This window comes from Vanessa tameamea, chromosome 9 (assembly GCF_037043105.1).
Source record: "Vanessa tameamea isolate UH-Manoa-2023 chromosome 9, ilVanTame1 primary haplotype, whole genome shotgun sequence".
Classification (NCBI taxonomy): domain Eukaryota; kingdom Metazoa; phylum Arthropoda; class Insecta; order Lepidoptera; family Nymphalidae; genus Vanessa; species Vanessa tameamea.
In genome coordinates this window covers 448750-464646 of record NC_087317.1, presented here as the reverse complement: position 1 = coordinate 464646, position 15897 = coordinate 448750, and the positions used below count along the sequence as shown (strand labels likewise).

Here is a 15897-nt window from a genome sequence, read left to right as displayed (position 1 = left end):
GGCGAGAGACTGGTGCACCTCCCTTCAGGAACACGTGCGTTCTGGTCTCTCGCCAAGGCTGTCTTAGGGAATTTCTGTCAGCCTTCCTTACCATCTCTGCACAAGGACGGTGAGTCATTGGCCCATACAGCGAAGGAGAAAGCTGATCTTTTAGGCTCTCTCTTCGCGGCGAACTCGACTCTGGATGACCGAGGAAAGTCACCACCAACAATCCCGCGGTGTGATACCACAATGTCGGAGGTTAAATTCCGGCAAAGTGCAGTTCGTAAAGCACTTCTTTCCTTGGACATTCATAAGTCGAGGGGACCCGATGGCATCCCTCCAATCGTGCTATGGACTTGTCCTCCCGAGTTGGCGCCGGTCTTAACGCATCTTTTCCGGCAATCCTATGCATTCGGCGTCGTCCCGAACTCCTGGAAGACTGCTTTTGTGCATCCGATCCCTAAAAAGGGCAACCGCTCAGACCCGTCCAATTATAGGATTATAGCCATCACCTCCTTGTTCTCCAAGGTAATGGAGTCCATTATAAACTGCCAGCTCCTGCGGTACCTAGAGGAGTACCAGCTGATTAGCAACCGCCAGTACGGTTTCCGTCGGGGTCGCTCAGCCGGTGATCTTCTAGTTTATGGATTACCAGTTTTTTGGCAGATCGGAGCATCAAAGTCGTTGTCGACGGTGCATGCTCCGACTTAAAATTCGTCAATGCTGGTGTTCCACAAGGCTGTGTTCTATCACCCACTCTGTTTCTTCTGCATATCAATGACTTGTTACAAATCAGTAACATTCACTGCTATGCAGACGACGGCACCGTAGGCACCTCATACACCGGCAGTGCTAATATTTCTCGGGAAAACGTCGAAGAAAACCCCAAAAAGACGTAAGTTTGCGCGTTAATTGTTAAAAAAACAACATTTGTCGTATCTCCACGATTCGAGAACATTCCGTTAGCCGCCACAGCTAGTATCGGAATACTTGGCGTCGATATTTCGAGCCTCGTTCAGTTCCGCGGTCAATTGGAAAGCAAAGTCAAATTGGCATCAAAAAAGCTCGGTTTGCTCAGCAAGGCAAGACAGTATCTCACGTCGGCCCATCGTCTAAGATTACAAGGCGCAAATTCGGCCTCACATGGAATACTGCTCTCACCTCTGGGCGGGTGCTCCTCAGTACCAGCTTTTTCCATTTGACCGTATCCAACGTAGAGCGGCTCGAATTATCGACGATCAAGCCCTTTCCGATCTGCTTGATCCTTTGGCTTTGTGTAGAGATGTTGGATCGCTCTGCATCTTCTACAGAATTTATCACGGGGAATGTTCCGAGGAATTGTTCGGATTAATCCCGGCTGCTGAATTTCACCTTTGGACATCTCGTCAAAATTCCAAATATCACCCGCACCACCTAGATGTCCGAAAATCCACAACAGCGCGATTTTTAAGATATTTTCTGCCTCGCACAACCACCCTGTGGAACCAGCTTTCGCCGGCGGTTTTTCCGAACCGATACGACTTGGGAACCTTCAAGAAAAGAGCGTACTCCTTCCTGAAAGGCCGGCAACGCACCTGCAAGCCCCCCGGTGTTGCAGATGTCCATGGGTCGATATACTTACAGTTGCTTCACAATATGTTTACAGCAGTGTTATGTATACTCATAATAAATATAGATCTTTTTAAAAGAAACGGTGACATTATAATATAGACACGACGAGGTACCTAGTCAATAACACCTAGTTTCCGTTTCCGCCAACTTAATACATCTTTTCTAACGCACTGTATTCGTTTCTATAATAAGATTCCACAGTTATTTTTAACTTGGTCTATTAAAAAATTTTAAGCTGATGTCAAAACACATTGATAAATAAGCCATATTACTCAATACAAGATTATATTAAAGAACTTTACAAAAAAGCGTGGACTCAGTTTTTTATTAATTTCCAGGCTGGATATATAAAAAAATGAATATACTTTACTGGTATACTCTGTAATTAAAATGGTGAAAAAGAGTAACTACTGACTTTCTTGCCGTTTCTTCTCGGTAGAATCTACTTTTCGAACTGGTGATAGCTTTGCATTTAATTCAACACTGTAAAATGACGAGTCATAACAAGACAAGTCATTTTATGAGCCTACTTGAATAAAGAATATTCTGTATTAATAAATAAACAATAGTTATTCGAATGTCAACCAGTTATAGTAATTACTTCCCGAGCACTAAATCTTCCTTGACGCGTCTTATTGCTAAAACTGTAAATATAAAAAAAAATACTACAAAATAAATTCGAAATTTAAAAATCACCTGCATCAAATCTCTTAACGGTTTATTTTTATTTACGATATATTCACTGTAAATTCAAGGCGTAAATAATGTTTCAATTCGCCGGCCAGTCAATATCTTTATAATTATTTGTGTCACGCCATTTTTAATCGTATTTTTGAAAGCTGTGGGTTTAATCGAAAAAAAAAAAATGCGATTGAAAAATAATAAAATTTCAAATGGTTCGATTCGTATGTCAGCCATGTGTCCACCATTTTTAGGTTAATAGAGCGTACCCTTTACTTTTAACTTGTACGCATCGCTAAACAGATTAAGCTAATCGATGTGGACAGGTTTATATCACAATATCGATTATAATTTTATAAGTTAAAGTATGAACACTATTATAAATTGTACCTAACAAAAAATGGGATGCTTTTTGGAATTACATTTGAATCAATCGTACGTTCATTGACAAGTCTATCATAAAAACATTAAGGATAGAAATTAATGTAAATATAAATTAAGGATTCATTTAAATTATATATGAATCGATAACAATATTAGAAAAGAGGGAAAATTTGTTTGTCTGTATGTAAGGGGAAAGTCTCGGGAACTTATGATCCAACTCTAAAAAAGTACTTTTGTAGAAAACTCCGTTATTTCTGAATGCTATAGGGTATAAATTATATTGATATAACATAATTTTTTTTGCTAATAAATTGCCAGGGCAGATCCATAGCCTAAAAGTATCTAATATATTAAATGCATTTTTCCGAAAGAATACCAACAGTTAATATAGGTATATCCCTAATCGCTGGAATAAGCTGGTTTATGCAAACTAGTTTAAATAAACGAAACCACGCATCAGCTAATTCTTTGGCCAGTAGCACACTGGAATTGTCTATGGGCCATTTGCAAAAATCCCTTCTGCGGTTCTCACTATCCATGTTGAGATAGGGTTCTCACATTGCCGGAACCACACTATTAAAAAGAAATCTATCGATATAAATCGATATAGATATTTACGATAAAATAACTTTATTAGTTGTGGTATAGGTTTCATAAACTTACTCATGCGGTTACTCTGGTAAAATGATAGCGTGTATTGAGAGTGGCAATCGAACCGTAAGAGATAGTAAACAGGGGTCTCCTGGTCTATTAGCGAGTTTTCAATCAGCGTAACGTACTTATTTATTTCATAGAGGATGATGGTTCTAAAGCTACCATTCACTATTGAAAACTAACCATTTGCCAAATTGTTTTTTAAATTTGGCAATGGCTTTTTATAATAGCACTAATATGTTTTTTTTTTGGATAGAAAATAAAAATATTTATGTTGATTACTTTAGGTTAAAACATAATTATTTTATTATGAGCAATTGTTTTCAGAAGAGTCTAAAGCAAACTACCTTATTGTATGAACGGAAGATATATTGGCGAATGTCATTCAGCCCGCAGATTGCACGAGGCCGTTAGCATAAAGGCTAGCTAGGCTGTTAATTAAAAGGCTAATTTAGTTAGTTACCTGCGACATGTACATCAATCGTTTTATATAACTAATTTAAATACAAATTAAGAAAAAATAAAAGACTACTCTTCCTATAATTATAAATAATCTATGTATAGGTACCTAACTATACAGTCATGGCGTAAACATATAAAACAACAAAATCTTAGGATAATATGACTTCAAAATACAAACAATTAAATATCCTTAAATAGTACAAATTGTTATAAGTACAAGACAGAAATGATCTTTTCAAAATGGCGTCAATAACAAAATTATTTTAACAAGCTCTTTCCCTGGGGTACTGGAAAATCCAGTATATGGACAAGTTGTAGTTACACTGCTTCTGTTAGTGTGTAAATTTTATATTTATTCATTAACAATCTACTTAATAAATAATATGGACGCAAATAAGCATTTTAAGCCACAAAATCGAATAAAATATAGTTTTATATATAGTACTGTCGGTATTCGACTTAAAGAACATTTGAATTGATATGATAAATGGTAATAATAATAATAGTAATTTACTGTCTATTATTTTACGGTAATAAGACCTTATATTGCCTGCCGAACGTCGTTACGAACAGACAAATTATCACTGGCTACATGCCAGCGTATGCAGCAGTCAGTAGAGCCCGCCTATCGTGCTTAGACTTTGTAATTATGACTTGGTACGTTGCGGAGCCTAAAGGCTTCAATTAACTGTTAAATGCTTAGAATAGTTTAGTCATTTGTAAAAAATACATTGGTAAAGAAGGCATATTATTCGATACAAGATTATATAGATGATAAAAAAAGCGTGGAGTTAATGCTTGTTGACTTCCAGGCAGGAGACATAACATACATATATAAGTGTATTTAAATAACATGACTATTTTTAGATGTTGAAAAAGAGTAACTATAGAGTTTCTTGCCGGTTCTTCTCGGTAGAATCTACATTCCGAACCGGTGGGAGCTTTACTTCAAATAGTTTGTTAAATGACGATTCAAAAGTGCTTGTTAAAGCCTACTTGAATAAAGTATATTTTGATTTTGATTTTTTGAGAATATGGTAGTACAACTAAATATCGGTAAAGTTTTCAATGGAGAATATATTTTTGGGCACATATGATTGTTCTTTTTTTCTGGTAGCTAGCTTGAAACTGTGCAAATCCCGTGGAACTTGGCTCAAAACCTAGGTCGAGCCAATAAAAAGGTGTTTTTCTGTCGAAAAATTCTCAGCCCTAGGTTCGGAATTTGGCAATATGTACACTTATATGCCTTGGGAAGCACGTAAATACTCCTGAACTCATTCCGGTCGTGTCGGCCTTACTCTCATAATCGGATCCGGATTATAAGAGTAAAGGAATAAAGAGTACACTTTGGTATAAAACGATGTACAAAGAAGCATATATTTAATTTAAATATAAATATCCAGTCTTCTTATATTATGAATATAAAAATAATTAATTGTCCACACAAGATTTCATGTCTATACTTTTAAGCGTTAGGAGTTCCTTTGTCTGAGCCCAATCCTGGGATTAGAATCAAGTCAATCTTACATAAAAATGTTTTGCCATCGAAACATAACCAATATATAAATCCGGATACGTAGAATAAGTAGTAGTTGTTCCAATTCAGCCTGCAAGGTCTCACCCAAACAAGCATTGCAAGTGAGATAAGCTTTAATACATTCAGCATGTACGTATATTTTTATCAATATTGGTTATCATTTTGAACATACTAATGGTATAATTAAAAAATTGAACACTCAGAGAAAGTAATAGCTGCAATTTAGTGAGCGACGCGTGTCGTGCGCCTGCGCAGCCCAACTAGACTGGAAACAAACATTATAATTCCATCTGTCACAATTTTTTTATAAAAAAAATGTTTAATTGTAATTTATAAATGGAACTTTTCTTTTTAATTTCGAATGACACGTCATTATGAGTCATCATCAAGACTGTATTCGGGGATTTCTTTTCGATTATGTCTAACAGACGTGTTATCCACGCCACGATGAATCTTTTCGATTTCGTTTTTATTTCCAGGCAACATTTCAATCTAAATTTTAAAATTATTGATAACTATACAAAAAATAATTTAGAGGAGTGTATTCGGGGATTTTCTTTGAGATACAATTAATTTCATACAAGACTACGTGTACTAAATATTGAAAACTAATTATTATATTGGATTTTGAAAATAGCTAATTTCAAAATCTATCAATTCTGCTTGGAAAAAAATCTTGTCGCGTCAAAAAGCTCGTTCTTTAACACAGGTTTATGTATTCATTGTAAGCTATATATACAACTCTCAGGAGAGCAGTAACCATAAACGTCAGTCAATCTAGCAAACTGCACGCAAGTATATGCGAGTTATATCGCAGGTCATGATACACTTATAAGTATAAAGTAATTGGAATGTTTCATGAAAACATCGAACGTACTAATGTAGAGGTCACTAACAGAAATAAAAAAGTCACTGTAAGTACTCCAAATTAGTTTAAATTTGAAAATATCCTGTTAATGTCCCCTTGCCAAGCCAAGGCCTTCTCTTTACGCCGCGCCGCTGCGCTCCACGCTGACTGCGCTGCTGCACTTCTGGTTGATGAATACACAAGTAGCAGAATTTCTTCCGACAGAGGCAAATTTGTTGTTCGTATTTTTGTTCCACCGCTAATGCATATTAAGCTCGTGAAAGATCAACGGTTTGAACCCGTAATTTTCAAATTAAATTTAACATGTTCTAACCACTGGACCATGTTGTCAGAAAAAGCAAATAATATAATTTCTTGTTATACATGACATCTATATAGATAGATGTATTAAAGGACAAATGAAAAAAGATATAATCTTATTTTATTTAAATTTACTGAAATAGCTTGTTCTACTTTCAAATACATTATCCTTAATCTACATATAAAACTATTCTAGATCAATGATATATTATATAAAACTGGAAAGTTCATGATTGTAATGCAGATTGAGATGAAGAAATGCGGTCTCAGTAGGTCGGCTAATCTGCATCATGCCCGTGTAATCATAGTCAATCATATACGTGGTACATATGGAAATGATCAGAGTAGTCTCAGAGCTAATCCAGAGCTCAAAAAATAATTTCTGTTTGGTACAGTTATCCGAACGTTTGTAACCAACCTTTTTGCTTAGTGAAACATTAAGTATACATTATTCGTATATCACATATATATAAAATAAATAAATCTACCCTACAAAATATAGATATATTTTTATTTCAACCAAATAATACACCACGCAATTTAATTTTATTTACAAAGTTGCGATAACAACATCGTCAATACGCCATTCTTTTACGAATCCATAATTAATATCATGGATTCTCTTGGAGCCCTACGGCTTGAAGTGAGCTCATCTTGGTAGGTACTACGAACTCATGAGGTATTCTACTGCCAAACAGCATAACTTAGAGCCAGTAGAACTGCAGGCACAAGGGACATAACATCTTAGTTTCCATGGTAAGTGGCGCAGTGGCTGTGTAAGGAAGCGTTAAAATATCTTACGGCTCCAATGTCTATGGGAAGTATGTACTGACAACTTACCGTCATTGTGGCCCATTTGCGCAACCGCTTACCTATTACATAAAAATAAAAAGAAGATTATTCAAGCTACCAATGATATTGTAAAATTCGATCTTAAATAAATTTTTTTTAAGTCTTTACTCTTCTTGTGGTTGGGATAGGTTATAGTTTTAAACATCATCAAATCATTACATCCCATGAATATTGCTACAGATTTACAATGTATTTTTAATAGGCAATCGTGGCTGAGTTAAAATATTATATATTCCCATCATATTATCTAACATATCATTATAATAAACACACTTAAGAAAATGCAAAAATGAGACCGTCTACTAACTTGTAAGTGTACAAAAAAACGGTGCGTGTACTTAGGCGCGTGAGAAGTTCTACTTCTTCGGAGTATTTTTTTTTAATTGCTTGCAAATAATTAATAACAATAAAATAATAATAATCTGTAAGGAATATATCATATTGGTAGAAAGTAGTAAAATTGTCTATGTCTAAAACTGATTGCGTTTCATTAATGTCTATCATATTTGGCAATAGAGTATAGACAGTAAGTCAGAAGGCTATAATATAGTAGGGTACCTACCGGAGGACTCTGTAGTAATAGTTATAATCACTGCGCTATTGATGCTTAACAATATACATAATGTACTTATTAACAACAAAATAATTATTAATAATAATAATAATGGTAATTTATCCTTTTATAGCATAACTTATAAATTTAAACGTTCACAATTTAAATATTAATAAAATAATAATTATAAAATAAGACAAGGTGTGAAATTTTCTATTTCGAGCGACTTGACTCCTAAGTGGCGGTTTAGCAAGCAACTTCATCGTGTAGTTTTCAAGTTCCTGTGCACGCGCATCATAAAAATTCATACTCATATTTTTTTCATAGCAAGGGAAAAGAAAGAACTTCTTACTATAAAATGTATGTTCGTATCAAAAGCGTCGTGTTGATACTTAAAACTACACAAAAGCGAGCTATCGTGTTCCTGGCACTTGAATAGAAATCAAATATTACGTATGCACATGTTCACTTTGTTTTTGTTCTTTTTTTTTGTACCGCAGTATGTAAAAATATCTTAAAGCGTGAATACAATTTCACCGACTGAAATTTCACCAAAACCGAAGAAAGTCAACGTTATAATCGCATGACGCATGCACTAAGACTCTATTCGTGATACAGAGTTTATACAATCGAACATAATTATAGAAAAAAATGAACTGGTTTTGACTATTCTGTTTTTTAGAACAAAATCCATAAATTAATTTAACGACACTACGCGCGACACTGGCAACATAGTCGGTAATGTAAGCCGTTCGACTAACGCACTAATTATATAATTATATAGTTTTGTACTTAGAATATTCTTCTAACTTAATAATTTTTATGTTTTGGATAAATAATAATATTTGAAAAAGGAAGAGAAATTATAAAGTAAAAATAATGTCCAACTCAACTTAAAATTGCGACTGTACCTTGTATGTACGGATATACTAATAGCGCACATGTATGTACGATAGCACAGGCACTCTCCCCAAACCCAAACTCCATTGGAGCAGCTTGGCAGAATGAGCTCCGAATCTTCTTCTTTGTAAATATCCTAATATTTAAATGTTTTTTATCAGACGCTTTTCGCCCTATTCTTGTTGGTTTATTTAAATATCTTGTCAATTTTTTATTTAAGCCAACCGGTTCAAACTGCGAAATGGTAACGGCAAATTTAATTAGTAACAAACGTTTAAATTAATATGTTATTTATGACAAGGATTACTGTGCGACGACGAAATTAGCCTAAATGTCCAATTACTTTTTTCATTTTTTTATGCATTGAACTTGTTGATAGATATCATATCTTATCGCTTACTTTCCTAAATATTTTTTGCGGTCTAAAAATTTAGCATCAATAAAATCAAACACGTCAAACTTAGACGGAATGGGCGCACTTTCGCCATTCTGACAGAGGACGCGGGTCTGCTTATCGTCCATAGCCGACAGAATTTCCAAGGCTGCAAAGAGGGTTACAAGAGAGTCGCTCAAGGATATATATCGCCCCATTTTGTGGATAGCCACACTCCTTTGTGAACTATAGTATCACTCGGAATACAGCTTTAATTTGTAATTTATGATAACGAATTAATTTCTTGATTTATTTAAATGTAGAAGGTAAAGTTATACCACTCGTATTCTATATAGAATAATATTTTTTATAAAGGATCCTTAATAGCTTTTTAGAAGGTGTGCGGACGGGCAAATGTACCTCATGGAGATATTGGTCACTGCAAGAAATATTAATCATTCCTTGCATCGCCAATGCGCCTTGAACATTGGGAACTAAGATGTCATATCTCTGGAGGTTCCAGTTAAAAAGTCCAGGTAAAAAGTTTTACCTAGCTACGTTTAAATAAAAAAATATCCGTACTAAATTACTATGTAATTGATTACATAGTACAATTATATTCTTGATTCTTGAGCATGGATGTGGATGGATTGTGTGAAAGACGATATGGCTAGAAAGAATGTTACATGTGAGATGACGCCAGACAGAGAAGTATGGAAGAAGAAGACATGCTGTGTCGACCCCAAATAAAATTGGAATAAGGAGAGGAGGATGATGACTACTATTATATTCCAAAGATAATTAAAATTATTGAACAATAAATCCAACCATACACAAATTCCTGCCACCCCTTGATTTTTTCCCCTAAATGATGTCAAAAACTGCCTAAACTTTCTGTAATTCCTATAATCACGATAATATCCAATTTGATTTCAGCATCGCTTAACTAATTATTAATTAAATTTAACTAATTATTAAATAAATATTATTATTGACTACGGGTAAATGTTTTAATTTACGGTATAATGTACACTACAAGCTAATTAGTTGTCTAGTATCTCTATATTCAAATACAAATGATTTATACATATTGTACATTATCATTAGAAGTACAGGAATATACTAACAGAAGTTTTTATTTAGACAAATTATCATACATTAGACGAAAAAATGAATAAAATTATATAAAATACTTTTTCCGTGTTTATGATTTTAATCTTATTTAAATATTTAAAGTATAAGAAATAATTTATTATTCTAATAGCTCTTAGAACAAAACGGAAATTAATTTTATGCCTAATAGAATTTACAACTTGCTATTTAAGCACACTTTAACATTTTTTGATGTATCATTTTTTCAGTATTTATTCTTATTATATTTTCTAAATAGTGAAATAAACAAATAATTACCCAATATGGACCTGAATACGACAGTAGACATTCTACATTATAAATATTTTGTTCTCTGTGTATCAATAGTGTCATTTGAGGCTGTAGTGTAGAGTGGTTATCTATGCTACTTTAACTTAAACATAATATGGCGGAGGCGGTGCGAATTGTCACTTTCTTATGTATAATGTTTATTATTTTTTAATTGGAAACTTGAATAAACGCTCAAAATGTCTTCAACGGAGCCGTCTCAAAACAAAACCTGGGAGCTTTCCCTGTACGAGCTTCATCGTACTCCACAGGAAGTGATAACGGATGCCACTGAAATCGCAGTGTCCCCACGTAGCTTACACAGTGAATTAATGTGTCCCATTTGCTTGGACATGCTTAAAAAGACTATGACTACTAAAGAATGCCTCCATAGATTTTGTTCAGACTGCATTATAACCGCTCTAAGGTCTGGTAACAAAGAGTGTCCTACCTGCCGCAAGAAGCTCGTATCAAAACGATCTTTAAGGCCCGATCCTAACTTCGATTTGCTCATATCGAAGATATATCCGAGTAGAGATGAATATGAGGCTCACCAGGAGCGTGTGCTAGCTAAAATAAACATGTCGCACTCTCAGGCTTCGCTAGTAAATTCCATAACTGAAGGTATAAAGCTGCAATCACAAAATAGACCACAAAGAGCTAGAAAAAACCACGAAGATAATATTAATGCGTCCAACTCTAATGGTAATTCGGAGCCAGCTCAAAATGGGAGCAGTTCGTCCGTACCCAAGGATACTACATCTACAACAAGCAATCCAACTCCACCCGGTCAATCTACATCGAACCCTGCTTCAGTGAGAAGCACGCCATCCCCAGTCCCATCAAACGTTAGTTCTATATCAAAAAACACGAGCACAACTAAAAGAGCAAAATCTATCTTAACTTCAGAACGAAGTGAGGAGAGTGAATCTAGTGATGGCAGGTCAGTTTCAGAATGATAAATTTGAAGTACCATTTAAAAAATCATTTGTAGCTTTAAACTGTAGATTTTACTGCTATCAAAAGATTTAAACCCACTCACATTTCTTTCACTCAACTTTATAACAAACTAATAACATGTACTAAACTATAAAAATTATAATACTTCATATAGACATGGAATATTACAGACATGATTTATTTCATGCGGGTGGCTCGTCATAAATTAATAAAATCTTGAAATATCATGCTCTAATATGACAGAATGTAGTTGTCATTCTGTTAATATAAACTATATTAAAGATTTTACTTATATTACTTACTCAAAAAAAAGTAGTTACCACCATCCATAGACATTGGCATGGTAAGAAATATTAACCATGGCATGCATCACCAATTAGCCTTGGCGACTAAGACCCTTACATTACTTGTGCCTGCAGTTACAATTCACCCTATAGAGCTACATTTTATACTCAAAATTCACGGTCACTGTATAGTTAACATTGTATGCTGTTTATATTTGTCTTATTAACCGATTTTAGAACCGAAGGTGAGAATTCAATGGACACAGAAGGGGAAGGGGAGCCATTGAACCCAAACGAAATAGAGTTGGTGTTCAAGCCACACCCCACGGAGATGACAGGAGACAACCAGCTCATGAGGGCACTGAGGGACAGCTCTGTTCGGTATCTAAAAACAACTGCTAATGCTTCAGGTATTGATATACATCAATTATTGTATATATGAAATTATTCAAAGTTTTAAATTGAATTAGAGGGTAAATAATATTCCTGCATACAACTTCAATGTATTACAATGTATGATTATAACTGGTAGATATCTAATAGTATTTTAGCAAGAAATTCAGACATTGTTTTTTTTCTCATGAAGCCACAGTATCTTTTGATATAATCGAATGAAATGATCTAAGATACAGAAATGACAAATTTTCAGCTTTTTGTCTTATAGCACTGATCAGATTTTGATATTGTAACTAGAAATTATTATTTCTCATCACCATCATATTATCTATTTCACTTATGATTTTATAATATAGCTCTAATACCCACCTATAGAAAATAAGGTTTTTTTTTTAAATTTGTATATATATATATTTATGTATGAACACTGAATGTTATGTGCTAAGCTAATGACAACATATGAGTCATTGGATTGCACAAGTTAAGCATGTCCATACACTTTTGTACTGCTTAATATTCCATTTATTTGTCTTCATTTTCATACCATCTATTTTGATATTATTTACTACAAAACTATATTTAATATTTTCTCTTTCCAGTGGACCACCTTAGCAAGTACTTAGCCATGCGTCTTACTCTAGATTTAGATGCAGAGCTCCCAGAAGCATACCGTCTCCTCAACTTTTGCATCTATGTAGCTCCATCGCCTGGTCAGTTTGTGCCGCTTGCTGGCTCACAAACTTTAAGGCAGATCAATGATAAATTCTGGAAGGTGTGAATCTTTTTAACTACTTAATAATATATTTCTGGTGATTATTTATAAGAAAATATTGTTACAATCAACAAAGACTGCTAAGGATATATTTCTTATATTATTTCTCTTTTAAAAAACATAGAACAAGATACTAATGTTTAATAATTGTTCAGGTTATATTTTAATCATTATAGAATATGAATCACTTAATGTAATCAAATCCAGAAACTTAAACCATGTAATATAATAATTTGAATATGGACTAATCAACTAAAGTTTTGAACTATAACTGAAAATGGTACTATACTATATAGTTATCTCCAATCTGCGATTTTTTGCTAAAATCTAATTGGAACTTTTTTATTAATTTATATTTTTTACTTTTTTAGGTCAACAAACCTCTGGAAATGTATTATTCCTGGAAGAAAACCTAGAAATAATTGCATTTTAGTTGTAATGAAATAACTAAAATGATCATAGTGCATACTTCTAGTTTTAAGGGAAATTTTAAATGAGACATGGACTCTTATCATATGATGAAATTTGGAATAAATAGAATATAAATGTGTAATGAATAAATTTTAAGGATAACAATCTCTAGGGACTACTGTCATAACATGAGTGTTTTAAATCTTATCACGGAAGATATTAAAAATGAATTTTTACTATTTTATTCAATAATTAAATTTAAAAATATGAATGAAGATCTGTTGTGAGATTTATTACATGTAACATATGTACATTTACATATATGTATATTTTTTATTGTACACATCATTTATGTATGAAATTAAATGTTCAAAATGTTAAATATTTTTATATATATTTATAAATAATTTAAAACATTTTTTTATTTCTCGTATATATTATTTGCAGAATAAAAATGTATATTACAAATTGTAATTAAGTCAGTATATTTCTTTCGTATGTTTTACATAAATAGAAATGCATTCAATTATAACCCATTTTTTTAAGCAATATGGTTTAATTTTGTAAAATAATAATAAGTATTAGAGGAATGTACAACAGTTGTGCAATTATTATTAAATAACATTCAACCTGAAAGATTCTTTTTTTTAAATATATATAGATTTATTTATTTTTGAAGGTAAAAATATAAGGACATTAAGCATTAATAATAATTTATTTCTCATTAAAAAAACTTACAATACAATAACAAAACAAAAACACATTCCCTAAACAAAGTTCACAATAAACTAGGTACTATAGTGCGACAGTAGTATTTTTATTAAAACAATATTCACAGATCTTATTACTTATGTATATCCTTTGTTTTCTTAAAAGAGGTATAAAATCAACACCAATCTTGTCAACATTTTATAGGTAGGTTCTGTCATAAAAAGGCGCGAAATATAAACGCCTGTTAAGCAAGGCACGGTTATTATTTAATAAAACGTGTATCAATTATTTTTAGTAGGTGTAAAACGTATTCGAAAAGCGTTATATTCTCTTCTGAGTGCTTTTGTTACTTCTACTTTTAAAGCTCTTAATACTTCTTCCATTTCTTCTTTATTTTCTGATTCGCGTGTAAGGACTAGTCTTTCCATGATAGCAAAATCTAATTCTTCAACCCTTTCAGCTGCATCGGTCAATCGATCGTAATCTCTCAAGTAGTTACGAAAAGATGAACTGTCTTCATCCCTGTAAGTGAGCAATCTTTCCGTATTTTCCCAAAGATCTAGAACCCGACGACCGTGCCTCATGTTGCTAGAAAACATGAAATTTCTAAATAATCGTCGTCCCTTTTCATCATTGAGAACATTTTCAATTTTATCTGTAAATCGATCTAAGTCTGACTTAGTTACACCCTCGGGATCATCACAACCGCAGACAGCAAAACAATTATCCATATTTTGTCATATGTAAGTCACCTTCATTGTTTCCATATTTCTTATTGATTTCGATATTTTGACATAATACGAAGGTTAATAGGTACGTTTTAAAATTTTTAACACTGACGTCACCACCACTAACCACTTTAGATAAAACAAGTAATTTCATTAATCATGGGTACATATTAATTTAATTATAAACACAGCCTATGAATCACCACCTTAATCTTAACCAAAAGGAAGTGAGGTTAAGTTTGCTCAAAAATAGGCTTAGATCATTCACGAGTGAGCCGTTTTCAAACGCAAATAAACTACATTTGTGTGCATCGTCTACGTTTCACAAGTTCACGACACCAAGATAACGTTTATACGCATGCGTAATTTTGTCTATCACAGAATATACATTATTATTTATAACATTTTATTTCATCCTAACTTTAACGCCGACCAAATAAATTTATAAAGTACACAAACATGTCTAGATTCTAGAGGTGAATGTATCACGAATGTCGAATACCAATTACATCACGCCAGGTGAAAAAAACACGTCTTGGCCTCGAATCGCGGCATTCATTCATGGGAAATATCAGGGCAGAGCGAAAACAATGGAGTCTCTCGTCCTCTGAATAATCGCGTATCTCTCGTCTTACTGGTTGACTATGTTTTATACCTTAGTGTTATATGACTTGACTTCGTAATGTAATTATTCACTTGTAAGAATGTATAATTTATTACAATATCACCATATATATTATGTTACCTACTTTTACAATGCAGTCTTTGGTATAAGATTTACGAACAAACATACGTACAATAGATACTTGTTATTGTATGTTTATCATTAAGATTAAAAAATATGTTTTTTATGTAAGTTGACTGACGAGTTTTAATCTACCTCTTGAAAAAGATTACTAGAACAATTTTAAAACTGGAATCAATAAAATTATTGCTTAAATCACTCACCTCGAGCACATTTTTTTCTTCTAAAATGACTTAAATCACCTATTTTTTTAAATTAAGTTTTAATTAAGCAATAACGTATTGCAATTTCTTTCGCGGAGAGAATTTTAAAAT

The 15897-nt window shown here is 33.2% G+C and overlaps 2 protein-coding genes across 2 annotated transcripts in view; one reads left to right on the top strand and one right to left on the bottom strand.

The window, feature by feature from the left end:
* Positions 1 to 15897, bottom strand: part of LOC113402879 (probable aconitate hydratase, mitochondrial) — a 184582-nt gene that overhangs the window by 145210 nt on the left and 23475 nt on the right. The window lies entirely within an intron of this gene.
* Positions 10664 to 14035, top strand: LOC113402881 (E3 ubiquitin-protein ligase RING1). Its single transcript, XM_026643234.2, has 4 exons — positions 10664 to 11519; positions 12058 to 12230; positions 12816 to 12988; positions 13360 to 14035. Exons 1-4 carry the CDS (start codon positions 10777 to 10779, stop codon positions 13402 to 13404), a joined length of 1134 nt encoding a protein of 377 aa, XP_026499019.1. The 5' UTR covers positions 10664 to 10776; the 3' UTR covers positions 13405 to 14035.

Coding starts and splice junctions, on each gene's coding strand:
- LOC113402881 (XM_026643234.2), top strand. CDS start 10,777: ATGTCTTCAACGGAGCCGTCTCAAAACAAAACCTGGGAGCTTTCCCTG. Junction 12,231..12,815: donor AACAACTGCTAATGCTTCAG/GTATTGATATAC, acceptor TTCTCTTTCCAG/TGGACCACCTTAGCAAGTAC. Junction 12,989..13,359: donor TCAATGATAAATTCTGGAAG/GTGTGAATCTTT, acceptor TTACTTTTTTAG/GTCAACAAACCTCTGGAAAT.